The 18,983-nt window shown below is 40.3% G+C and overlaps 4 protein-coding genes across 4 annotated transcripts in view; all 4 read left to right on the forward strand.

The window, feature by feature from the left end:
- Positions 1 to 2,011: 2,011 nt before the first annotated feature.
- Positions 2,012 to 3,306, forward strand: LOC306744641 (uncharacterized protein; the record flags this gene model as incomplete). Its single annotated transcript, XM_079227324.1, has 4 exons — positions 2,012 to 2,173; positions 2,299 to 2,397; positions 2,672 to 2,728; positions 3,187 to 3,306. The coding sequence occupies 4 exons, from the start codon at positions 2,012 to 2,014 to the stop codon at positions 3,304 to 3,306; spliced, it is 438 nt and encodes a 145-aa protein (XP_079083450.1).
- A 2,908-nt stretch (positions 3,307 to 6,214) lies between these two features.
- ptdss1a (phosphatidylserine synthase 1a) lies at positions 6,215 to 14,480 on the forward strand. The gene is made up of 13 exons (XM_079227490.1): positions 6,215 to 6,399; positions 6,934 to 7,025; positions 7,297 to 7,341; positions 7,431 to 7,555; positions 7,667 to 7,825; positions 8,064 to 8,215; positions 8,802 to 8,943; positions 11,611 to 11,723; positions 11,890 to 11,955; positions 12,120 to 12,219; positions 12,404 to 12,472; positions 12,749 to 12,806; positions 12,950 to 14,480. Exons 1-13 carry the CDS (start codon positions 6,218 to 6,220, stop codon positions 13,063 to 13,065), a joined length of 1,419 nt encoding a protein of 472 aa, XP_079083616.1. The 5' UTR covers positions 6,215 to 6,217; the 3' UTR covers positions 13,066 to 14,480.
- Positions 14,481 to 15,350: 870 nt separating this feature from the next.
- On the forward strand, positions 15,351 to 16,754 carry LOC306745227 (E3 ubiquitin-protein ligase NHLRC1-like; the record flags this gene model as incomplete). Its single annotated transcript, XM_079227981.1, has 1 exon — positions 15,351 to 16,754. The coding sequence occupies one exon, from the start codon at positions 15,351 to 15,353 to the stop codon at positions 16,593 to 16,595; it is 1,245 nt and encodes a 414-aa protein (XP_079084107.1). The 3' UTR covers positions 16,596 to 16,754.
- Positions 16,755 to 17,874: 1,120 nt separating this feature from the next.
- Positions 17,875 to 18,983, forward strand: part of kif13a (kinesin family member 13A) — a 33,936-nt gene continuing 32,827 nt past the window's right edge. The window contains exons 1-2 of the mRNA XM_079227568.1: positions 17,875 to 17,977; positions 18,212 to 18,302. Of these exons, the coding sequence (XP_079083694.1) occupies positions 17,923 to 17,977; positions 18,212 to 18,302 (146 nt within the window). The 5' untranslated portion in view covers positions 17,875 to 17,922. The remainder of the gene's footprint in view (positions 17,978 to 18,211; positions 18,303 to 18,983) is intronic.

The raw sequence follows: 18,983 nt of genomic DNA on the forward strand, positions 1-18,983 counted from the left end.
GCAATGTGGACGTGTGTTTAGCTTTGCATTGTTCAGGACAAAGACTATAAAGGAGTTTTTATGACTTATTGTTGTTTGGTACGTTCATTTGCAATGCATCATCTTTCTATGTCATGTTTTTGGAGTCCTCTCCATTCAAACAAACATACTACACATTATAACACACTCTCAAGGGTTTGCCTGTTGGCATGACATCCTGCTCACCCCCAACACAGCGGGTTGTTTCTGCAGCAGGTCATGCAGCGGCCCTTTGTCGACTGGTAAGAGCTCTAAAGCCTGGTAATGTCGCATCACAGGCGGCTCTGTCGGCGGGGCTCTGCGTGGCGCCTGACCACCTCCACGGATGTTCATGTCGACATCGGCACAAGCCATGGTGTTTGTCTGACCTGGAGGGATGGTGGTTCTTAGTGTCTCATATCGTCACCTTCCTAAATAACCCAAGTCATTTTTTCAGGTTTTTCAGAAAAACACAAAAAACCTGACCAAATGTAATAGGAGTGCACAAGCTGCCTCTGCACAACAGGCATACTATAATACCGGTCAAATTATGTTATGATTACTAATATTATGTTCGAGTGAGATTTTCATTGACAAAAATGCTAACTAAATTGCTAGCTTAAACGCTAGCTTCAAAATGCCATCTCAAGCTTGTGAAATTGCCTAAGTCACATTGTCTTTTGACTTAGGCAAAATAAAATGGCCTAATGCCCTGTTCACACCAAAAGATTTGCAAAAATTCGCAACTCGTTTGGTGTGAACACGGCATAAGTCACACTCTTGACATAGGCCGTTATACTTTAGGGGTAGAATCACATGATCTGTTCAACTGAGCATGTTGGCGATTTTACCAGAGGTGGCCACTATCATGAGGAGATGATTTAGGCAAGAAAATATTTTTTGTCTAAAAAAATGTAGGCCATTATTTTAGGAAGGTGACGATATGTGTCCTGAGAGACCAGAAAGGTAGAAACACGAATGCAATGCCAGACAACAGTCCTGTGATACGTTGTGAAAATGAAGATGTTTAATTGTTATTGATAATATGATGGCGTTGTGTTGTTAAATTACATTATATTTAAAAAAACATATTTTGTGTAAATATCGCTAATGCAATATTAGAGATATATTTCACTATATCACCACAAAGTACAGCTTTGAAAATAATCATGGAACTAAATTAACACCTAAACAATTAAAGGATTAGTGTCAATAAAATCTAAACATATTAAATAAGGTAATGTTTATTGCAGGGCTTTTGCAGCCCCCAACAGTCTAATTATCATATACTTACAGATTATATATTTTTAATTTCTTATATGACACAATGAGCATTCACAAAACAAAAATCAATCCACTTACATTTTAGTTGCTTGCAAATTAATATTCTATATTCATATGTACAACTATTTTTTTAAATATAATTTCAATATCTTACCTTGTTTGACTTGAGAAGTATCTTTTTCACACTCTGTATTCGCCTCAAACAAGTACCAGACTCTTGAGGCATGGTTTTCACTTCCCTGCCAATACTTTGAAAGATGAGGTCATGTCTTTACTTCCTCACTCTGCCAGTGGTCTCTAAAATATCATCATGTTAAACCCTCAGAGCCATAAGTGGTGTCTCGTGGTACAGTATTTCTAATTGGAAAAACACACTTTTCTTTATATTTATAAAAGCAAAAATAAGTTAAAATATCATTATATTGACCGATTTAAATGTTTGCCATATCAGTCTGCACAAAAGCACTTTGTGGATGTATGTGTCTTTGTGCGTGGGTGAGAGAAAGAGAAGTGTGTCGGGGAGGGGTGGGGGGTAAAGAGACAAAGACAATTAATGTCGCAGGTCATTTCCTTGTCAAGCTCATTTTGACGAAGCAGAGAATTTCAGGTCTGAATCAAGATAATAGAAGAAGAAAAAAGGTAAGTTACTGAAAATCTCAACAGTAGATCGCCACAGTGAGAAAAGAAAAACTGCTTTAACATTCTTTGTTTCAATCACGTTCACAGGACAATGAAGAAGACATTTGTATGTGATGACTCAATGATCATCACCATTCCAATTGGGAGTCTGAGAAACGCTGGAGAAGGTCAACTGATGCCGGAACAATTTCATTGCGTGTACAAAGATTCCTACAAGGTCTTTGCTATCAAAGGGAAACCCAAACCTCTTGGAGTAAGTTGAATTGTTTCTCACACAAGAAGAGTCATCGTCATAGAAAATGTTATAGCTTTATACTTGTATTTCTGTCTTTGACTTGCAGCACGTTGTAATGCAATATTTCTCTCTTTTTTTATTAGGCAGCCCAAGCCATCGCCGGTGTGTTCATTCTCGTGCTCGGTCTGGTTTTTACTAAGACAGGAAACTTCAACATAATCTCCATTCTGCCCAGTGTTCTGGTAAATACAAACTACACATTTAATCAACTCCCACAAATATGATACCAATACAGATAACTACGTAAAAATACATTGCTGTTTTTATTTAATTGTTATTGTGTAACAGAGAACTGTGTACATATGTGTCTGTTCTTCTCCTTTGGCTTCTGTGACATTTACATTTCCCTGCATGGGATCAAAAACATTTATCTTGTCTTGCATTCTTTTAATACTTCACAAGATTCACAATTATTTTTCTGTCTTAAATCATTTACATGTTTTATCAATATCTTAGTTTGTGGTATGTGGCATCCTGTCCTATGCAGCTGGACAGTATCCAAACATGCACGTGGTAAGTACAAAATTAAGTTTTCTTTGTGAAACATCATCTACACAGTATGTGAAAAAAATAATAGTATGTGCTGAATGGATATTGTTATTTTGGATACAGTAATATTTGTAATGTTTCCAACTGTTGTTTACCAAAACTTGTATCTCTTGTATACCTTAAAAACATTGATTAGTAGTGGTTGTATGGCAGAATAACCAAAACATTGTGACAAAGTAAAAAAAAGGACTTGAAGTGAGTAGTGAAGTTTCAATTATTTTTGCAATCCAATAAGACTCTTAGACACTTATTGGTAAACTTGCATCAAAAAAGGAATAATTATTACAAATTTTAATTTCAAGAATTTTGTTCTTATGAAGTCTAAAAGACACAACATCATCACATGTCTGACCCTGTTTTGTTTTTTTAACCTAATGATTTTCAGTAATGCCTGCAATCTTCATGCCTCTTTCACGTTCCAGACAAAGCTGTCATTCTCTCTGAACATCGCCAGCTTCTTCTGGTCAATCGCAGCAGTTGGTTTATGCTTGATCAAGGTTCATGATTTACCAGAAGAGAGCTTGAACAATCTCCAGGTATAAAGATGACAGCATTTATCCTCTCTGAAGTAACCTCTGTTGCTTTCTGATGCACAAAGCAAAGTGTATTTATTCCACCTCTGTCTCAACTTTTAAAGATCCATGAAGGAATCAAGGGACTGATTGTGACTCTGCTGGTTGTTGAAAAGTTAGTCGCCCTTTTCTTGATCTACTGGTTGAGTAAAGCTGTATGCAGACAACATTTCAACACTTTGGTATGTCATTTTTACACACATAGCAACTGCATGAACTGTAAGAGGAATATGATTATTCATAACTAATAGTATTCTTTATCTGCAGCCCATCATACTGCTGAAACATGGAGACTGAGACTTGATGGAGCGCAACAAGCCAGCGAGCAACCACTTTTTTATGGTACTTTTAAATCTTTATTGTATCAAAAGTGTAACAGACAATCATATACAATACCCTTCAATATATACAACATACAAAGAATGTAAAATTAGCTTTTGTTTTTCTTTCAGAAGTAGCTAAAAATATGCAAGCATGTGAATGAGCCACCTCTTGGATATAGATTACCTATTCATATATTTGTGTCCATTACGACAGAAGTGCCAACAATGACAAAAAGAGTTATTGATGTTTCTGATCTCCACATTTAACATTTGTCTCAACTCCTGGAAGTGTGGCTAATATTCTCAAACTTGTTCAATTGTAACCAGTGTTTGCTTTTATTCGATTCTCTGTGAATCACTTTGTAACTTTGATTTTGGCAAATAAAGACGCATATTTAGTTTGTTTAATGTCTTCTTTGTCTTTGTGTGAATCTACTACAGTGTCCCACTTTGGACAGCTCCAGTACTCTAGTCGGGCGCGAGGAGCCGAGCTGGTGTTAACAGTGCAGCGGCTCCATAACATGAGCTCGCTTGTCTCTGACGTCACGTAACGTAACCGATCATTTTAACACATATTATGAGTGACCTCTGGCCTAATGTGAGCTGTGATAGTTCATAATGAGATAGTGGTAAAGAGAACGAATGGATAGTTTTCTGAATGCTTTCAGAAAAATACAAATAAAATAATAAAATAAAACAAATACAAACTTCAAGGAATTTAATTTGTTAAATGAATAGAAATTAAATAAGAGCTTTTGATTCTCAATGTAATGACACAAATCAAATTACAAAATGAACACTTTACTTACAAATAAAAATATAAAACATGTATGTAAACACAGACAAATATTCTGTAAAATATTATTGTCAAGTTTCTCAAAGGAGGTACTAGAATTGATAGAGTTCAAAGGTAATAATAGTGAAAAAAGAGAAAGAATATTGTACAACTCTGAGTATACAATACTCGTATTTGTAGTTCAATGCATGTAACATAATATATAACATGTTAAGTGTAGGTAAGGCATATAAACAATTAATGTATTACATGAATTATGTATGTGCCTTACCTACACTGGACGTGTGTATGAGGAAGATCAAGTGGAGTAGCAGTCTCACAGCTCTCCTTCATGCATAGATAACACAGTCATGCAGAGATCTAGATTAATGATGATTTGATATTAATTTGGTTTTGTTGGATCTTCAAAACTGTTTTAAATCCATGTAGAAAATAGTTTCAGCAGCAAGTCCTTAAGCCCAGAACAGTGTAGACGTATTGATAATTATCTGGAATATGATCAATTGAACATTTACTGTGAACCCCATACTTGAAGTCACTTTTAGGACCTGCATACCTGAACAGCATTCATGTTATTAAACCTGACACACATCACTTTTTAATTAACATCACTTTAAAGTCTCCTAGACAATCATACATTGGCATAACTTAGTTTAACCATATTATTAAACAATCATCAGGTGTCTACTTACTTTCAGGTACTTTTTGAAGATTGAGCCAATATAAACTGTATTGTAGTTTTTATGGTTTTAATTGAGATTGAAAAACAACAATCTTTGGGTCTCCACACATTCTCTAAATGTACTTACATACAGTTTTAGACAACCTCTGCCATCATCTGTTTCAGCTCTAAGTGAGTCTTGGCCAATCCGAGTTTTTTCTAGCATTCGTTTTAAATATATAAGTCTAGTACAAAACATGCTTTTTATAACCTTATTTCTCATCATTCTTTTTGTGTATTATTTGCTCTATAGGTGGCCAATATGCTCAATTTAATTCACTTTTCAAATCCCTTTGCACTTGTTTCCTAAACCAACACAATTAACATGAACAGTGAATCTTAAGAAAACTAGTGCCCATGTCGGTTGTTGCTGCGACAGAGACCCCTGCTGGGAGCGGAGGATGTTTTTGGGGTTTCAGTGGCATGTGAAGCCAGGAGCGGCCACGTGGGGGCGATAAACACACACAAAATTAAGTGTAAAGTAAATTCACCTTGCCGTGCAGGATGTAGTCAAAGAAAAACATTAATTTTAACCTTTCAAATAACTCTACTGTAGTAACTATGTTCAAGTTACCAAAACCTGTAGGGTTGCAATGTTTTCTCTCTCTCAAATATGCATCCAGGAAGTCACAGCATAAGATAGTAAAGTGATTCCACGTGAGCAGAATTAGAAAGTCAACCTCTGTACTTTGTCACGCTTTAAAGTCCTTGACGGAGGTCACGCTAAAAACAACCAGCACACGATGAATGAAGGAGGGCATGTGAACTCTTCCGCGTTGGGACATTCTCTACAAACATGTAACACCAATCACACCCAAAAGTGAATCCTTTCTCCAAAACTGTCTTCCCCACTTGTAACCCTCTGTTGCTCATTGTGCCCTGCCTGTTTTAATATTATCTGCACGTTGCGAATCGTGCATATTTCGTTTGTAAACGTGCATATGTATTAATTTGAAGCATTCCCTCCACGGTGCGTGGTGGTCGCTGGCGGTAGTGGAGCACTGTCTCATGTTACTGCTCGCCGCTCTGCGTCCTCCTGATATGGCGTCTGTGTACAGCGGGTCCCACACCTTGAGCAAGGATGATGCGAACTACAGGATGCATTTCCGAATGATAAACGAGCAGCAGGTCGAGGATATCACCATCGAGTTCTTCTACAGGCCGCACACGATAACGCTGCTGACATGCACGGTGCTCAGTCTGATGTATTTCGCGTTCACGAGGTAAGTCGCTCGGTTAGCTCGGTTAGCTCGCGCTCGGCTAACGGCAGCAGTGATGCTCTGACAGGTAACAGGGAGGGTAGCTAGCTTCTAGCTGCTCTACAGGAGGGGGTTTTATCACTGAAATAAACTATTCTATCCGCGTGAAGCAACCGGGATAACTTCCGCATTGACGACTGGCTGCATTATGACCGAAGTTAATGACAAATAAATGTGTAGTATCACGTTGTTCTGGAAATGGACATTGTTTTCCTGTGCTGACATCATAGCTACAACAATGCATCAAAAAGGAAACCAGTCGTCACGTCACATTCACATTGATCGTCTGCTTTACAAACCACGTTTTGACTCAAAAAAAAAATGAAAACACTAATGCCTCCTTTTAAAAACGGAGAGACCTGTGAGGCACATTCACTTCACCACAGATATAAAGCAGAGACTACTTTTTAAAAAGTGTCTGTTTAACATTTACCAGAGTATCACTGGTGATATGTGCTGTTAAATTGAACAATTTCTGTTTCTGTTTTCTCTCTGCAGAGATGATGGAAATCCCGACAGTAATCTCTGGGTGGGGCTCATCCTGGTCATCTCCTTCTTTCTTGTGATCAGTGTTTTGGCATTTCCTAACGGTGAGCAAAACAATGCCCCTGGTGTTATGTTACAGTTAGCCTGCACGTTTTCCACAAACATTATTATTTACTGTGCTAATATGTAAGCCTTATGTGACACCCTTAGTTCCAACAAGGAAGCCCATTTTAATACTGTGAAAACAAAACAAGGAAGCAAAAAGGTCTTGGTTTAGAGGCGGTATATGTGAAACAACAATACAAAGAAAAACCTATTTAATTGTTTCAGCATAATGAGAAACCATTTTCCATTCCTTCATGTGCCTCACTTTAGGGCCATTCACTAGACCACATCCAGCAATATGGCGAATAGTTTTTGGTGAGTATTAATACAACTCTCAGAGGGTGAAAAGAGTTTTGGTTTGGACCTCAGATTTCCTGAATGTCATGTGTCTCTCTGCTGTTAAGGTCTGAGTGTCCTCTACTTCCTGTTCCTGGTGTTGGTCATCTTCCTCAACTGGCGGCAAGTGAAGCAGCTAATGTATTGGTTGGACCCAAACCTGCGTTATGCCAAGAGAGAGGCAGACATAATGGTGAGTGATGTCAGCCTGCACAGAAAATAATTTTCATATTGATTTACATGCACCAGATGCATTCACTAGCGGGGGATTGTCAATCATTCTAATCTGTTCTGCTCTCTGCAGGATTATGCTGTGAACTGCCACAACATCACCTGGGAGAGAATCGTGAGCCATTTTGACATTTTTGCATTTAGCCATTTCTGGGGCTGGGGTATGAAAGCCCTGCTTATTCGAAGCTATGGCCTCTGTTGGACCATCAGTATTACCTGGGAGCTTACTGAGGTAAGGAAGCACATCCCAGATGAGGTCATCACACCCGGCATCACTTTATCTCGCGGCCTGTCTCTCCCTCTGTCCCTTTCTCTCTTATTTTAAGATGGTGATTTTAGTGTTTCATCCAGTGGACTTGATGGCTATTCTCAATAACTTAGCTTAACCCATATTCAATATTGTAGACTGAACAGTTTTTAAGATATGATGAAGAGTGAAGAATCTCATGGCCTCCTAATCTCCTGTTCAGCTATTCTTCATGCATCTGCTGCCTAACTTTGCTGAGTGCTGGTGGGACCAGGTGATCCTGGACATTCTGCTGTGTAATGGAGGAGGCATCTGGCTTGGCATGACTGTCTGTCGCTTTTTGGAGATGAGGACCTACCACTGGGCCAGTATTAAGTATGACCCGACAATCTGGAAATTAACTACAAGTAACAGTTTGTGTTTGTCTGTTGGATTTGTTGTGTTAGTTTTTAGTGATGAGGAAAATGGGGTTTATATGGAGAGCCTGGTGTATGTGTTTTATGTTTCATCAGCCCTAACTTAGTAATAATATATCTAATATACATTATCCCTTTTAATTTAAACTGAAGTGAAAAATATATCCATAAAGGATGAAATCACAAGCTAAATAATTTTGATATAGTCCTTTTTATTTTTTTGCCTTTATGCTTTATTATGTAAGTTAAATATATTTCTTGTTAATATGAGCCCAATGAAAAATGTCTTTAATGCATTTAATCACATTGAAAACTTTTAACCATGTTACAAAACAAAAAAAGTGTTTAGCAATGCATTTGAGAAACCATCTTAAGATACATAAGCTGTTGTTTTGAAATATGACCTTACAAGTTCATCAAGGCGGAGTGGACGTGAATGATTAATGTGATGGCATTACTTTCATCCCGCTTTGTCTACTAACACAATACTTACTGTAAATCTATCTGCAAGTCTTTGTAATCCTTCTCCTGTGCGTCTCACTCAGGGACATCCACACCACCACAGGGAAAATCAAGCGAGCCGCGTTACAGTTCACCCCTGCGAGCTGGACCTACGTACGCTGGCTTGACCCAAAGTCTTCCCTGCAGCGAGTGATGGGCGTCTATCTGTTCATGATCATCTGGCAGGTGAGTCACTAAGAAATCCTCTCTCGCCATCTCACGGGGACTAAGTGTTGACTAGTCGGGGATCATCCGCTGTGCTCAAGGCTAATCCAATTTCCTAAAACCTGTCTCACATAGATCCATCTAATGCATGAGTGTCCTGTTTACTGCACATTAACAGCTAATCCCATACGGGTGAAAGATACGTTAGATTACTGAGGAGCAATTGAGAAAGCAGTGGATGGAGAACTTGCGGAAGCTCTATTGCTTTCCACTGGAGAGTCAACAGTGGCTGCCAAATTTCTACCCAACGGCAACCATGGTGATGAAAGCGTTCTCCGATTTTATTTTGGCGATGAAACAACATTGTCCTCCCCTCTCCCTCACTCAGGCAGTTCCCAACTCTCTAGAGGCTATAAATAGTCATTACCAGTCTTTGAGAATTAGTTGAAGAGATGGGGGATGTCTCAGCTCTACTCAGCGTGGTGACAGTTTAGCTGCTCTTCACTGGCTTCAACCACACAGGCTCCAGGCCAAATGAAAGAGTAACACGGCAGCAGGCCTCCCTCATTATCCAGAGCGGATGAGAGGTATTAGGGAAGAGTGTCCTCTGAAATGAACTGCGAGCATTGTTGACGATTTGTGAATCCAAGTGTGACTGGCATTGTAGGAGAATCTTTGTTTGTTACTGTCCTGGTTGAACACAAATTGAGTCCCATTGGCAATAGATCTTAATTAAAGCGCACATTTTGACTAGTCGAACACAAGTGTAACTAAAACATTAATAATGACTGCATTCCTTGTCGGTGGGCTCTGCTTTCGTGCACACAGTCTCACTGGCAAGATGTATTGAAACAGAGCTGTTAGCTATAACTGCGCTTGTCCTGCGATGATATCATAACATCTACTGTTAGAGATTTATGGTACCTAAAAACAAGTGTGTGTGTTAAAGCCGCTGAACAATCATCAAATGAGAAAAACGTCTGTTCATGAGAGATATGCAGCATAATAATAGTTAAAGAAATTAATGATCATCTCGCTGTAAAATTGGTTCGATCCGTATGTTGTGTGAACCCCAAGTTGCTCCCTAAATGCTTAGGATTGGGTAAATGCAGAGGTCAAATTTCATGGATATCGATGGATATGACTATGGAAATAGAGTTGAAGTCATGCAATCAAAGGCCACATAGGAACTGAAAAGACATGGAGCAGTACATGTAGTTCCAGTATGATATAATCAACATATAGATTTTATTTGTTATAAAATAACGGCACAAACAGTACCTCACTTAAATATACCTGTAACTTACCTATATTCTCACGCTTTAAGCCTAGTTTATGGTTCTCCGTCAGGTCGACGCCGTAGCTACGCCGTCGACGCAGACCCCTACGTCGTAGCCTGACGCGCACCTCCAAAAATCCTAACTACGCGTCGCGTTGACGCGGACCGTAAGCGCTGTGATTGGTCCGGTCAGAACGTAATTTCCGGCAGTTGCTTTTTCCCAGCCTCGACCGGTTTAGTGGTCGTACAGAGCACCTCTGCAAACGTCTTTTCTGTCGCCTGCGCTTCAACATTTGCAGTATAAACATTTGCTCTTCAATATTGATGAGCTCCAACTCCAAATGCAGCCACTCCAACTTGGTCGCCATTGTTTACTGTGACCGGAATTCGGCTATAACCCCTGAAACCACACAGCCACACAGCCACACCCCCCTGGCGGCATGGCGGTTAATTGCAGAGCAACGCGGTCCCTCGACGCAGAACTTCGAATGCTCAACGGCGGCGTCACGTCGACGGCGCACGTCCGGAGAACCATAAACTAGGCTTTAGGGTAGCAAGTGCAACACCAATGAGCCCATAGTGTGATAAATAATCTAAAAGTTAGAATATAGGTTGGTAAAACATTTGATTGTGTATAAAATACAGCACTTTGTTCTACAGGCACCATTTACCATAGTTGAAAATATAGACAGTTGGAGTCAAAAGTTTGATCTTCAAATACTTTAAATCCCCGTGCAAAATGTGTCAACAATATTTTTGGTACCAAGTGTCATTAAGCCTGTCCACAGACTAGAACAAAGCCATTGTTAATGTTATGTGCCCTTCCTACTATGACAACTTTAAATGTCTGCTGTGAAAGTCGAAAGTCCATGAGTAGTAGAATAGTGACAGTTTTTATTGTGTTGGCACTGTACACACACTGGATGTGTAGCTTTATGGGTGTTAACATCCATATTGGTTAAATATAGTAGAAACTGTTCATACAAACAATAATCTTACAACAATACAGCAGGATAAAGCCAAAGCAACCAGTAGGTTATTAGGGCCAAACAGTGCAATGTTCTGGACTGTCTAACACGGTCAGCTGACCATAATCCAACTCGCCATGTGTTGGTGCTAAAAAAACAAAAATATACCCTGAAGCAAATAATGTCACCATAGATATTCATTTTGACTATTTACAATTGCCCAAGATTTGGAACCAATCAGTAAATCTTAATACTTTATTTCTTCTCAGAGGCTTTATTTAAAAATATTTGTGTTAAGGATTGTGTATAAAAAGTGCTAATGTTCCTACACAATCATTTCAAACTCGATGTGCTTTGATACAGGGCTAAAGCCCAAATGTGCCTTTACATATAAATATGTGTCTTGTATTCTCTTCTACCTGTTTCCCTCTTTGTCAATAGCTAACGGAGTTGAACACGTTCTTCCTCAAGCACATTTTCATCTTTCCTGCAAGCCATGCTCTTAGCTGGTGTCGGATCCTGTTCGTTGGTATCATCACAGCTCCAACAGTGCGGTAAAAAGACAACTTTATTAGTGAAGAGATGAGCCTTAGAAACCTCACATATTTACATGTTCTTTTCTAGTTCCTTGTTTTGACAAAGATTAACGGTTTGGCAAGTAACTGATCAGAACTACAGTTAAATTATTCTAATATTTGCATTGTTTGTTTTTTGCTCCAGGCAATATTATGCGTACCTCACGGACACCCAGTGCAAGAGAGTTGGGACCCAATGCTGGGTGTTTGGGTAGGTGAAACCTAAATTGTAGGCCTTACAAAACTAATTAAATTTCTCTCAGGTACAAGCCACATAAAGGCGTATTTTTCTTAGCTTTTTTCCCCCCCAGTAAAATGAAAAGTTTACTTAAGGTCAGATAATTCAGTTCGTATTTTTCCTCTCTTCAATCACAGGGCAATAGCTTTTCTGGAGGCCTTGGTGTGTATTAAGTTTGGACAGGACTTGTTCTCAAAAACCCAGATCCTCTATGTGATCCTCTGGCTGGTGTGTTTGGTAAGATCAGGATCACAGTACGGCTGCATTTCTGTGTCAAAATGAATGCTTCCAACACAGCATAAATTTTCACAAGTCTTTCAACATAAAAAAACAAACACTTGAACAGCAAAACTTTCTGTGCTGTAAGTTATTGATTATGCATTTTCCATGAATCATTAAAGTCTCTGCTATCTGTTTGTAGGCCTTCATTACATTCCTGTGCCTGTTTGGAATGATGTGGTGTGCTGAAAATTATGGTCCAAGACAAAAGGTATGTCTATAGTGTTTATTTGTCATAACAAAAAGTCACTATTATTGGTCTCAGTTGAAATCTATCTTGAATCTGGTCAGGGATGCATAGAAACTCAAATTGTTTAAGTAACCTAAAAACCCTAAGGAAAAGTTCCGGTGAATATAGACTTTCAGACCTTTTCCCCCTTTAAAGGTTATCACTATGAAAGCTGTGCATAGTCCCCTAGCTGCTATATTTTCCCTGTCCAGTCAATGGTATGTGTGTCATGTGTCTGAATCTCTTCTCCTGTCACAGAGCCACTCAGAATGTGACGACAGTAATTACCCTGAATATGCTGACCATGTGCCAGAAGGTACAGTGACTTTACTGTAATTCATCAACTACATGAACGAGCTCAAAAAAGTCAACATTAATCTTGTAAAGGGCTGACCTCTAGTGTTTGGAATGGTGTTTTCCTCACACAGTCAAATTCAGCTACATTATTTTATTCCATAGAGTTTGACCCTCCTGTTTCAGAAGAGACGGACGACGACAGCGACAGCCCTACAACCCGACACAGAGGGACGTGCTCTGTGAGGGCCAAATCCGTCAACGGCCTAGACAGCCAGTAGGAGTTAGAGCCAGAGGCTGGTGTGCGACTCCTGAACTCACTCCAGGGAGCCAGGTGTGAAGGATCACAGGTTGAAAAGGGGGTAAAGATACAACCACTTCCTGGAGCAATTAAAGTCAAAAGCCCCCCCTACAGTAGAGGGAGTGGAGACAGGAGAGTGGATAAGTGGATGAACAGGCCCATGCGGTGTTATTAGGAGTGCACAGAGGCTTGGACTATAGAGATACACACTTAACTGTGTGCTGTAGTCATAAAAAAACTCCTAAACCACTGATCACAGGTTTATGTATGTGTGAAAAGAGAGAGAGAGAGGTGGCAATAAAAACTGCCGATTGTAGATGTGACTGCATGATCATTGTAGCTGATAAACTATAATTTACAATTATTCTACACAACAGTATATCATTGATGGTCAATGTACATTTGACTGGTTTACACCAGCCTTAACTCGTATGTTGGTTCAACACCTTTCAATGTTAAAAGCCATTATGTAGACTTGATCACATTAATTGAAGCCTCTATGTTTATAGCACAGACGGGCTGTGTTTATAACTTGAATGTGGGCAGGATTTCAATGCAAGACGGCTTTAGCTTGGCATGATCATTGCTGAGCATTGTGTTTGACCTGGAACAAAGCAAAGCACACAGTTTAAGCACTTTTCAGAATGTTTTCTTGCAAATACTGTACATTTTGTAACGCTTGAGTATTTTGTGAATCATTGTGACCTTGAGTGATTTTACTCTCCCTGTTCATCTGTGGCTGCTATCTTTTTTTCTTTTTCTTTTTTTGTTTTACTCTACTGATAATAGAGGACCATTATTCAGATTCCTGCATGTGGTTCAGGTTCTACCTGTCTAAGTGCAGGTGTGTTTTTGTTTGACTGTCGACCGTCTTGGTATGGCATATATTGCATTTGCATGGCTGTGTCAAATCAAGTGTTTTAGTAGGAAAATGTTAGAAAAGTAGTCAAGAGATCTTCGTATAACACCACACACCAGGGCACTAGTATTGTTATTTTTATGTCTTTCACTGTCATCGGAACATTTAAATTCACCCTGTGTGCCTGTTTGCATGTTCTTTTTTTATTTTTTATTATCAACTTTTCTCAGTTTGTTTTACAACTAAATGTTCGCTTTTTGTGTTTTGATTCTTCCGCTCGCAAGTGCTTTCATAAACGTTTATTTTCATTTGCTCTGTCAGCATCATCTCAGTACAGATATATATCCCTCATAATCCTTCGCTATCAAGACGTTGACCTCTGTGGAATGGACCAGGCTCCCCTGCTACAGTAGACACAATAAATGGTACATTGTCTCTGGATTTAGATGTCATTTGCCAAAAAACTATTCGGCTAAAAACGGCTGTTCTTTTTCACTGTGAAATATTGAAACATAATAAAATGTTTTACATTTACTCTTAAACCCTTTTGAGTTGTTATTATTGGAGGTATCTGCCCTTTTTTGTTTTTTGAAAAGATGCAGTAGCACTACACTTACACCCTACTTTCAACAATTATGCCTTTTATTACTCAATAATTAAGTTATTACATTCACAGTAGTAGGAAGCAGTTTGAATACTTAACAATAGGAAATCCTGAATGACCTTGCTCGACCCCTGAAGAGTGCCGTCCTGCAGCAAAGGAGTGCTGGATTGGCTGACTCGAGCACGGCCCGTCTCGGATCAGATTTCACTCAGTCTGCAAAGCATGAAACTCACAGACTGAAATAGCTGCCTGGTGCTGACCTATAACAACATGTTTCTGAAGGTACGGGTGATGTTCCCTTTGAAAAGAACAGCAAAGAATGTTGTATCGTCCAAAACATGAACAGTATAAGCGGCATAAAAAATCTGAAAGAAAAAGCCTGACATCAGCAGCAGCCACCCCACAGTGAGTATTCAGGTACACTGTCACAGCTGATCCTGGCTTTAAATCAAGCCAAATATCTTCATATTAGAACACTTAATATACATATAAAAGAAGGATAGTTTCTGTTATTTTCTCACAACGTTTCCAACATGTGTATTAACTTATTCCCATTAGAGGGCAGCAAAGATCCTCAATGCTGTGCAAAATATCACGTGATCATTTGGGCCTAAAGCACAGGACATGAGTGTGTTGACAAAAATGTTACATGCTCTGCCTTCCTGTCCCTCTCGTCATCCTTCTCTCCATCTCATTTACATAGCCAGTCTTTCTATTTTTGGTTTCCTGAACCTCCTGCAGCCTTCATCAGCTGATTGATCGGTCTCTCGCCAGGGTTACAGCACATCAGGATATTTCAGTCATGGCTAAGAGTCCCGGTTCCCCGAGTCGTGGCAACCTGAGCCCTGAGGGGATCGTGAGAGAGATCCAGATCAACTTGCTGGAGTGTAAAGTCTGCTTCGAGAAGTTCAGCACCCAGCAGAAGGAGCACAAACCGCAGAACCTTTCCTGTGGCCATGTACTCTGTCTGGAATGCATCAGGGCTCTGTCCCACCCTCTCCTGAGGAAGCTGGAGTGCCCGTTCTGTCGACAGCTGTGCAGTGTTGACAGCACTTCCCACTGCCAGGCTCTTAGTGACCTGCAGGAGCTGCTGTTGTCCCAAACGCCCCCATCTTCTACTCCTCCTCACAGAGCCAACGCAGGTCTTGGCTTGGCCGCAAGTCTGACATCCACAGAGCTGCACCTCTGCACAGCCTTTGGAGGGTGGGGGACTCTTATCAATCCCACTGGCATTGCCGTTTTGGGATTGTCAGGGACGACAGTGGTGGTGCATGATGGAGAGAAGAGGGTGGCGGTGTTCAGTCCACAGGGCAGGAAGCTGCACAGTTTTGGGAGAAGAGGACAAGGCATTGGGGAGATCTGTTTCCCAGTGGATGTGGCGGTGACTCCCTGTGGCCACGTGGTGGTTACTGATGCAGGGGATAAAGCTGTGAAGGTGTTCTCCTCCAGGGGTAACCATGTTTTGACAGTCAAAGATTCCTTCCAGATGCCCTGGGGTGTGGACACGAACAGCTTTGGGCACATCCTGGTCTCAGACATCCAGGTGGGCACGCTGTCCCTGGTAAAAGTGGACTACACTCACAGTCTCGCTCTAGAGAATAAAACAGTCATTGCAGACCTGCAGCATCCAAAAGCGGTGGCCTGCTGCCGGGTGACCGGGAACACTGCAGTGATGGAGCATTTACCTGATGACACGCCTTCACCAGGGAGGAACCAACACACGAGGCTGAGAGTGTTTACAGAAGACTTCCACCTCCTTTATCAGACTGACAGTTTCAGCCTGACCCTGCAGTTCACAGTGAGGCTCAACATGTCGGGCGTGGCCTTTGACAGAGATGGAGATGTGATTGTGATTGACTCCAATCAGGGGATGATTTGGAGTTTGGGGAAGCTCCTGAACGGCTCAGCCCCGACCCCACTTTTGGGAGACCACCTCATCAACCCAGTGGGACTTGTGTCACTGAATGACACCCTCGTCATTCTGGACAGTGGAGACCATACGGTGAAGATTTATTCTGCTAAATCTGAGGCTGGGCCCATTATATAGCTCACACAACAGGCTGTATCCTATGTGAAATGTAGCTTTCATTTTATGAAATAATGAGGTGACCTAGCGATGCTATTTCAGTAAATATAAAGTCTTAATATTAAATTAATTAAGTTTTACATTGAAAATGTTAAATGTGAATATAATCAAATGTGTGCCATTAGCTCTGTATGCTTTGTTTTGCATATAAAAATTACTGTAAAGGTGATTATTTTTGACAATTATACAAGGATTAAAGGATGAAAAACATATTTTTGTAATGTTTGTTGTTTTCTTGTGAAATACTGAATACGTTCACCTTTTTGAGCCACAAAAATTATTTCAATGAAACCATCCATCTATGTAAAAAAAAGAGAAAAAAAATCACTCTTGCTTGAATTACTCGCAATTCATGTCCACCAGGTCATAAACCTGTGAGGAGGGGTCAAACAAATAGACATTTCTTAATTTGAATGGGGTCACAATTCAATATATATAAACAATAATGTTAGCTGTATACTAACACACAATTACACACACACATTTAAATAACTTAATTTTTTGGGGGGGGCGGGGGTGGGGGGGATTTGTTATAAGCTGATAAACACATATGCACAATTTAAGAAAAATTATTTATGTATTTATATAGTTGAAAACAAATTTTTAAAATAAAAAAAAAGATATTTGTTTATGCCTTGTGATAAAAAAAGTGTGTGCGTGGTATCTGAGTGTTTCCAAAAATGGCTAATGATCAAATAAATGTGTGTGTGTGTGTGTGTGTGTGTGTGTGTGTGTGTGTGTGTGTGTGTGTGTGTGTGTGTGTGTGTGTGTGTGTGTGTGTGTGTGTACATACAGGTTTATTGAGTAAACTTCCTCTATAATAATAATCCCTCTGCTCTTCATCCTCCCCTCGGACTCTCTCTAATGAAATGACGCTTATCGTGGGCGCAGACATGAACTTCTCACACAGCCTCACATTTCTGGTCCGCTGGTTCCTCCCCGATAAGCTGCGCGGTGCGTAAATCCGTTCCCCCTCTTTGGCACAGCCGTCCCCAGTCTGCCAGAGGATAGCAGTCGTGCTCCCAGTGGAAGATGGCGGTGGGGATGCTGTCCGGGGCTGCAGCAGACTGCTGGATTTGCACAAAAAGCGAACCCGGATGGATATAAAGGGAAAACAATGAACATATCCCCATCTCTTCTCCTCGCGGCCCGGACTCTTTTTGGGATTGTTTAACTAGAGTCTGCTGCTTTTTTTCGGGCAGAAATCCGGGCTTCTTGTCGGGGATTCACAGATATACACACACTGGTAGCTCTGCGCATACAGGGTGGGAGTAAAAAGTGGACGAAGATGTCGGATTCAAAGGTAAAAGTTGCAGTGAGAGTTCGGCCCATGAACCGAAGGGGTAAGTGTTAAAACGACGATTTATTTTTCTTTTTTTGTTGCGACCTCGCATGTCTGTCTGTCTGCTCGGATTCATAAGCCACATTATCGTAACGTTTGGATTTCTTCGCCATTGCGGCGTCCAGCTCGAGTTATGAGCTTGAAGTCAGACTTGAGTCCAGTTTGAAGTCGGTTCAAAGTGTCGAGGGTTTTTACTTTCTGCTCTTACTTCACCGCCACTAACTTCTCTCCACAGAAATTGAACTGAACACAAAATGTGTCGTGGATGTGGAGGACAACCAAACAGTGCTGCACCCACCGCCCTCAAATGCAAAAGGAGACAACAGGTAAACAAAGCTGAAATACTGCCAAGTGTCTGCCATTGCGAATGAGTGTAGGGAGAATACATTACAGCAGGCAGTATGGTGCAGTGAGCCTGTTGGAGCATTACTGTGGTCAGTTTGAGTGCAATAGAGTAAAAAAAAAAAAAGTGTCTGCTGCAAACTTATGCCTGAATGTTTGTTGGTGAACGAGCAAAAACATGCACAATGCACTTTTTGTGTGCAAAAACCTTATCTCATCCTGATTGTAACTACAGTAACAATAACATTCAAGGTGATCTAGTAGTGTGTCCCTCGAGCTCAAATGAAAATACATCACATACATGAAGAGAGCACATATGAACCTGATACACAGTGGTGAGGATTCGATTTTAAAACTTTTTTTTTTACATAAATGGCAGTAAATAAATGCAGGAGACACATGCTGCTGAGGACATGCATGGTGTCTGTCTCCCACCTGCTTGCAACGTGATATTGTGTTATGCAATTCACGTGCACTTTCCAATACTAATCACCTCAGCGTAATAATATTTCCCTCATTCTGTATATTATAAGTTGACTTTCAAGACCAGAGGGGGTGGTTGAGCTTGTTTGACACGGGAAGATGGCTATTAGACTGAACAGATTAATGTCGAGCCTCAGGCTGTCAGCGGAGTCGGAACTAATTTAACTTATGTAGCGTTCAAA

Source organism: Taurulus bubalis (genome assembly GCF_910589615.1).
Source record: "Taurulus bubalis genome assembly, chromosome: 12".
Lineage (NCBI taxonomy): Eukaryota > Metazoa > Chordata > Actinopteri > Perciformes > Cottidae > Taurulus > Taurulus bubalis.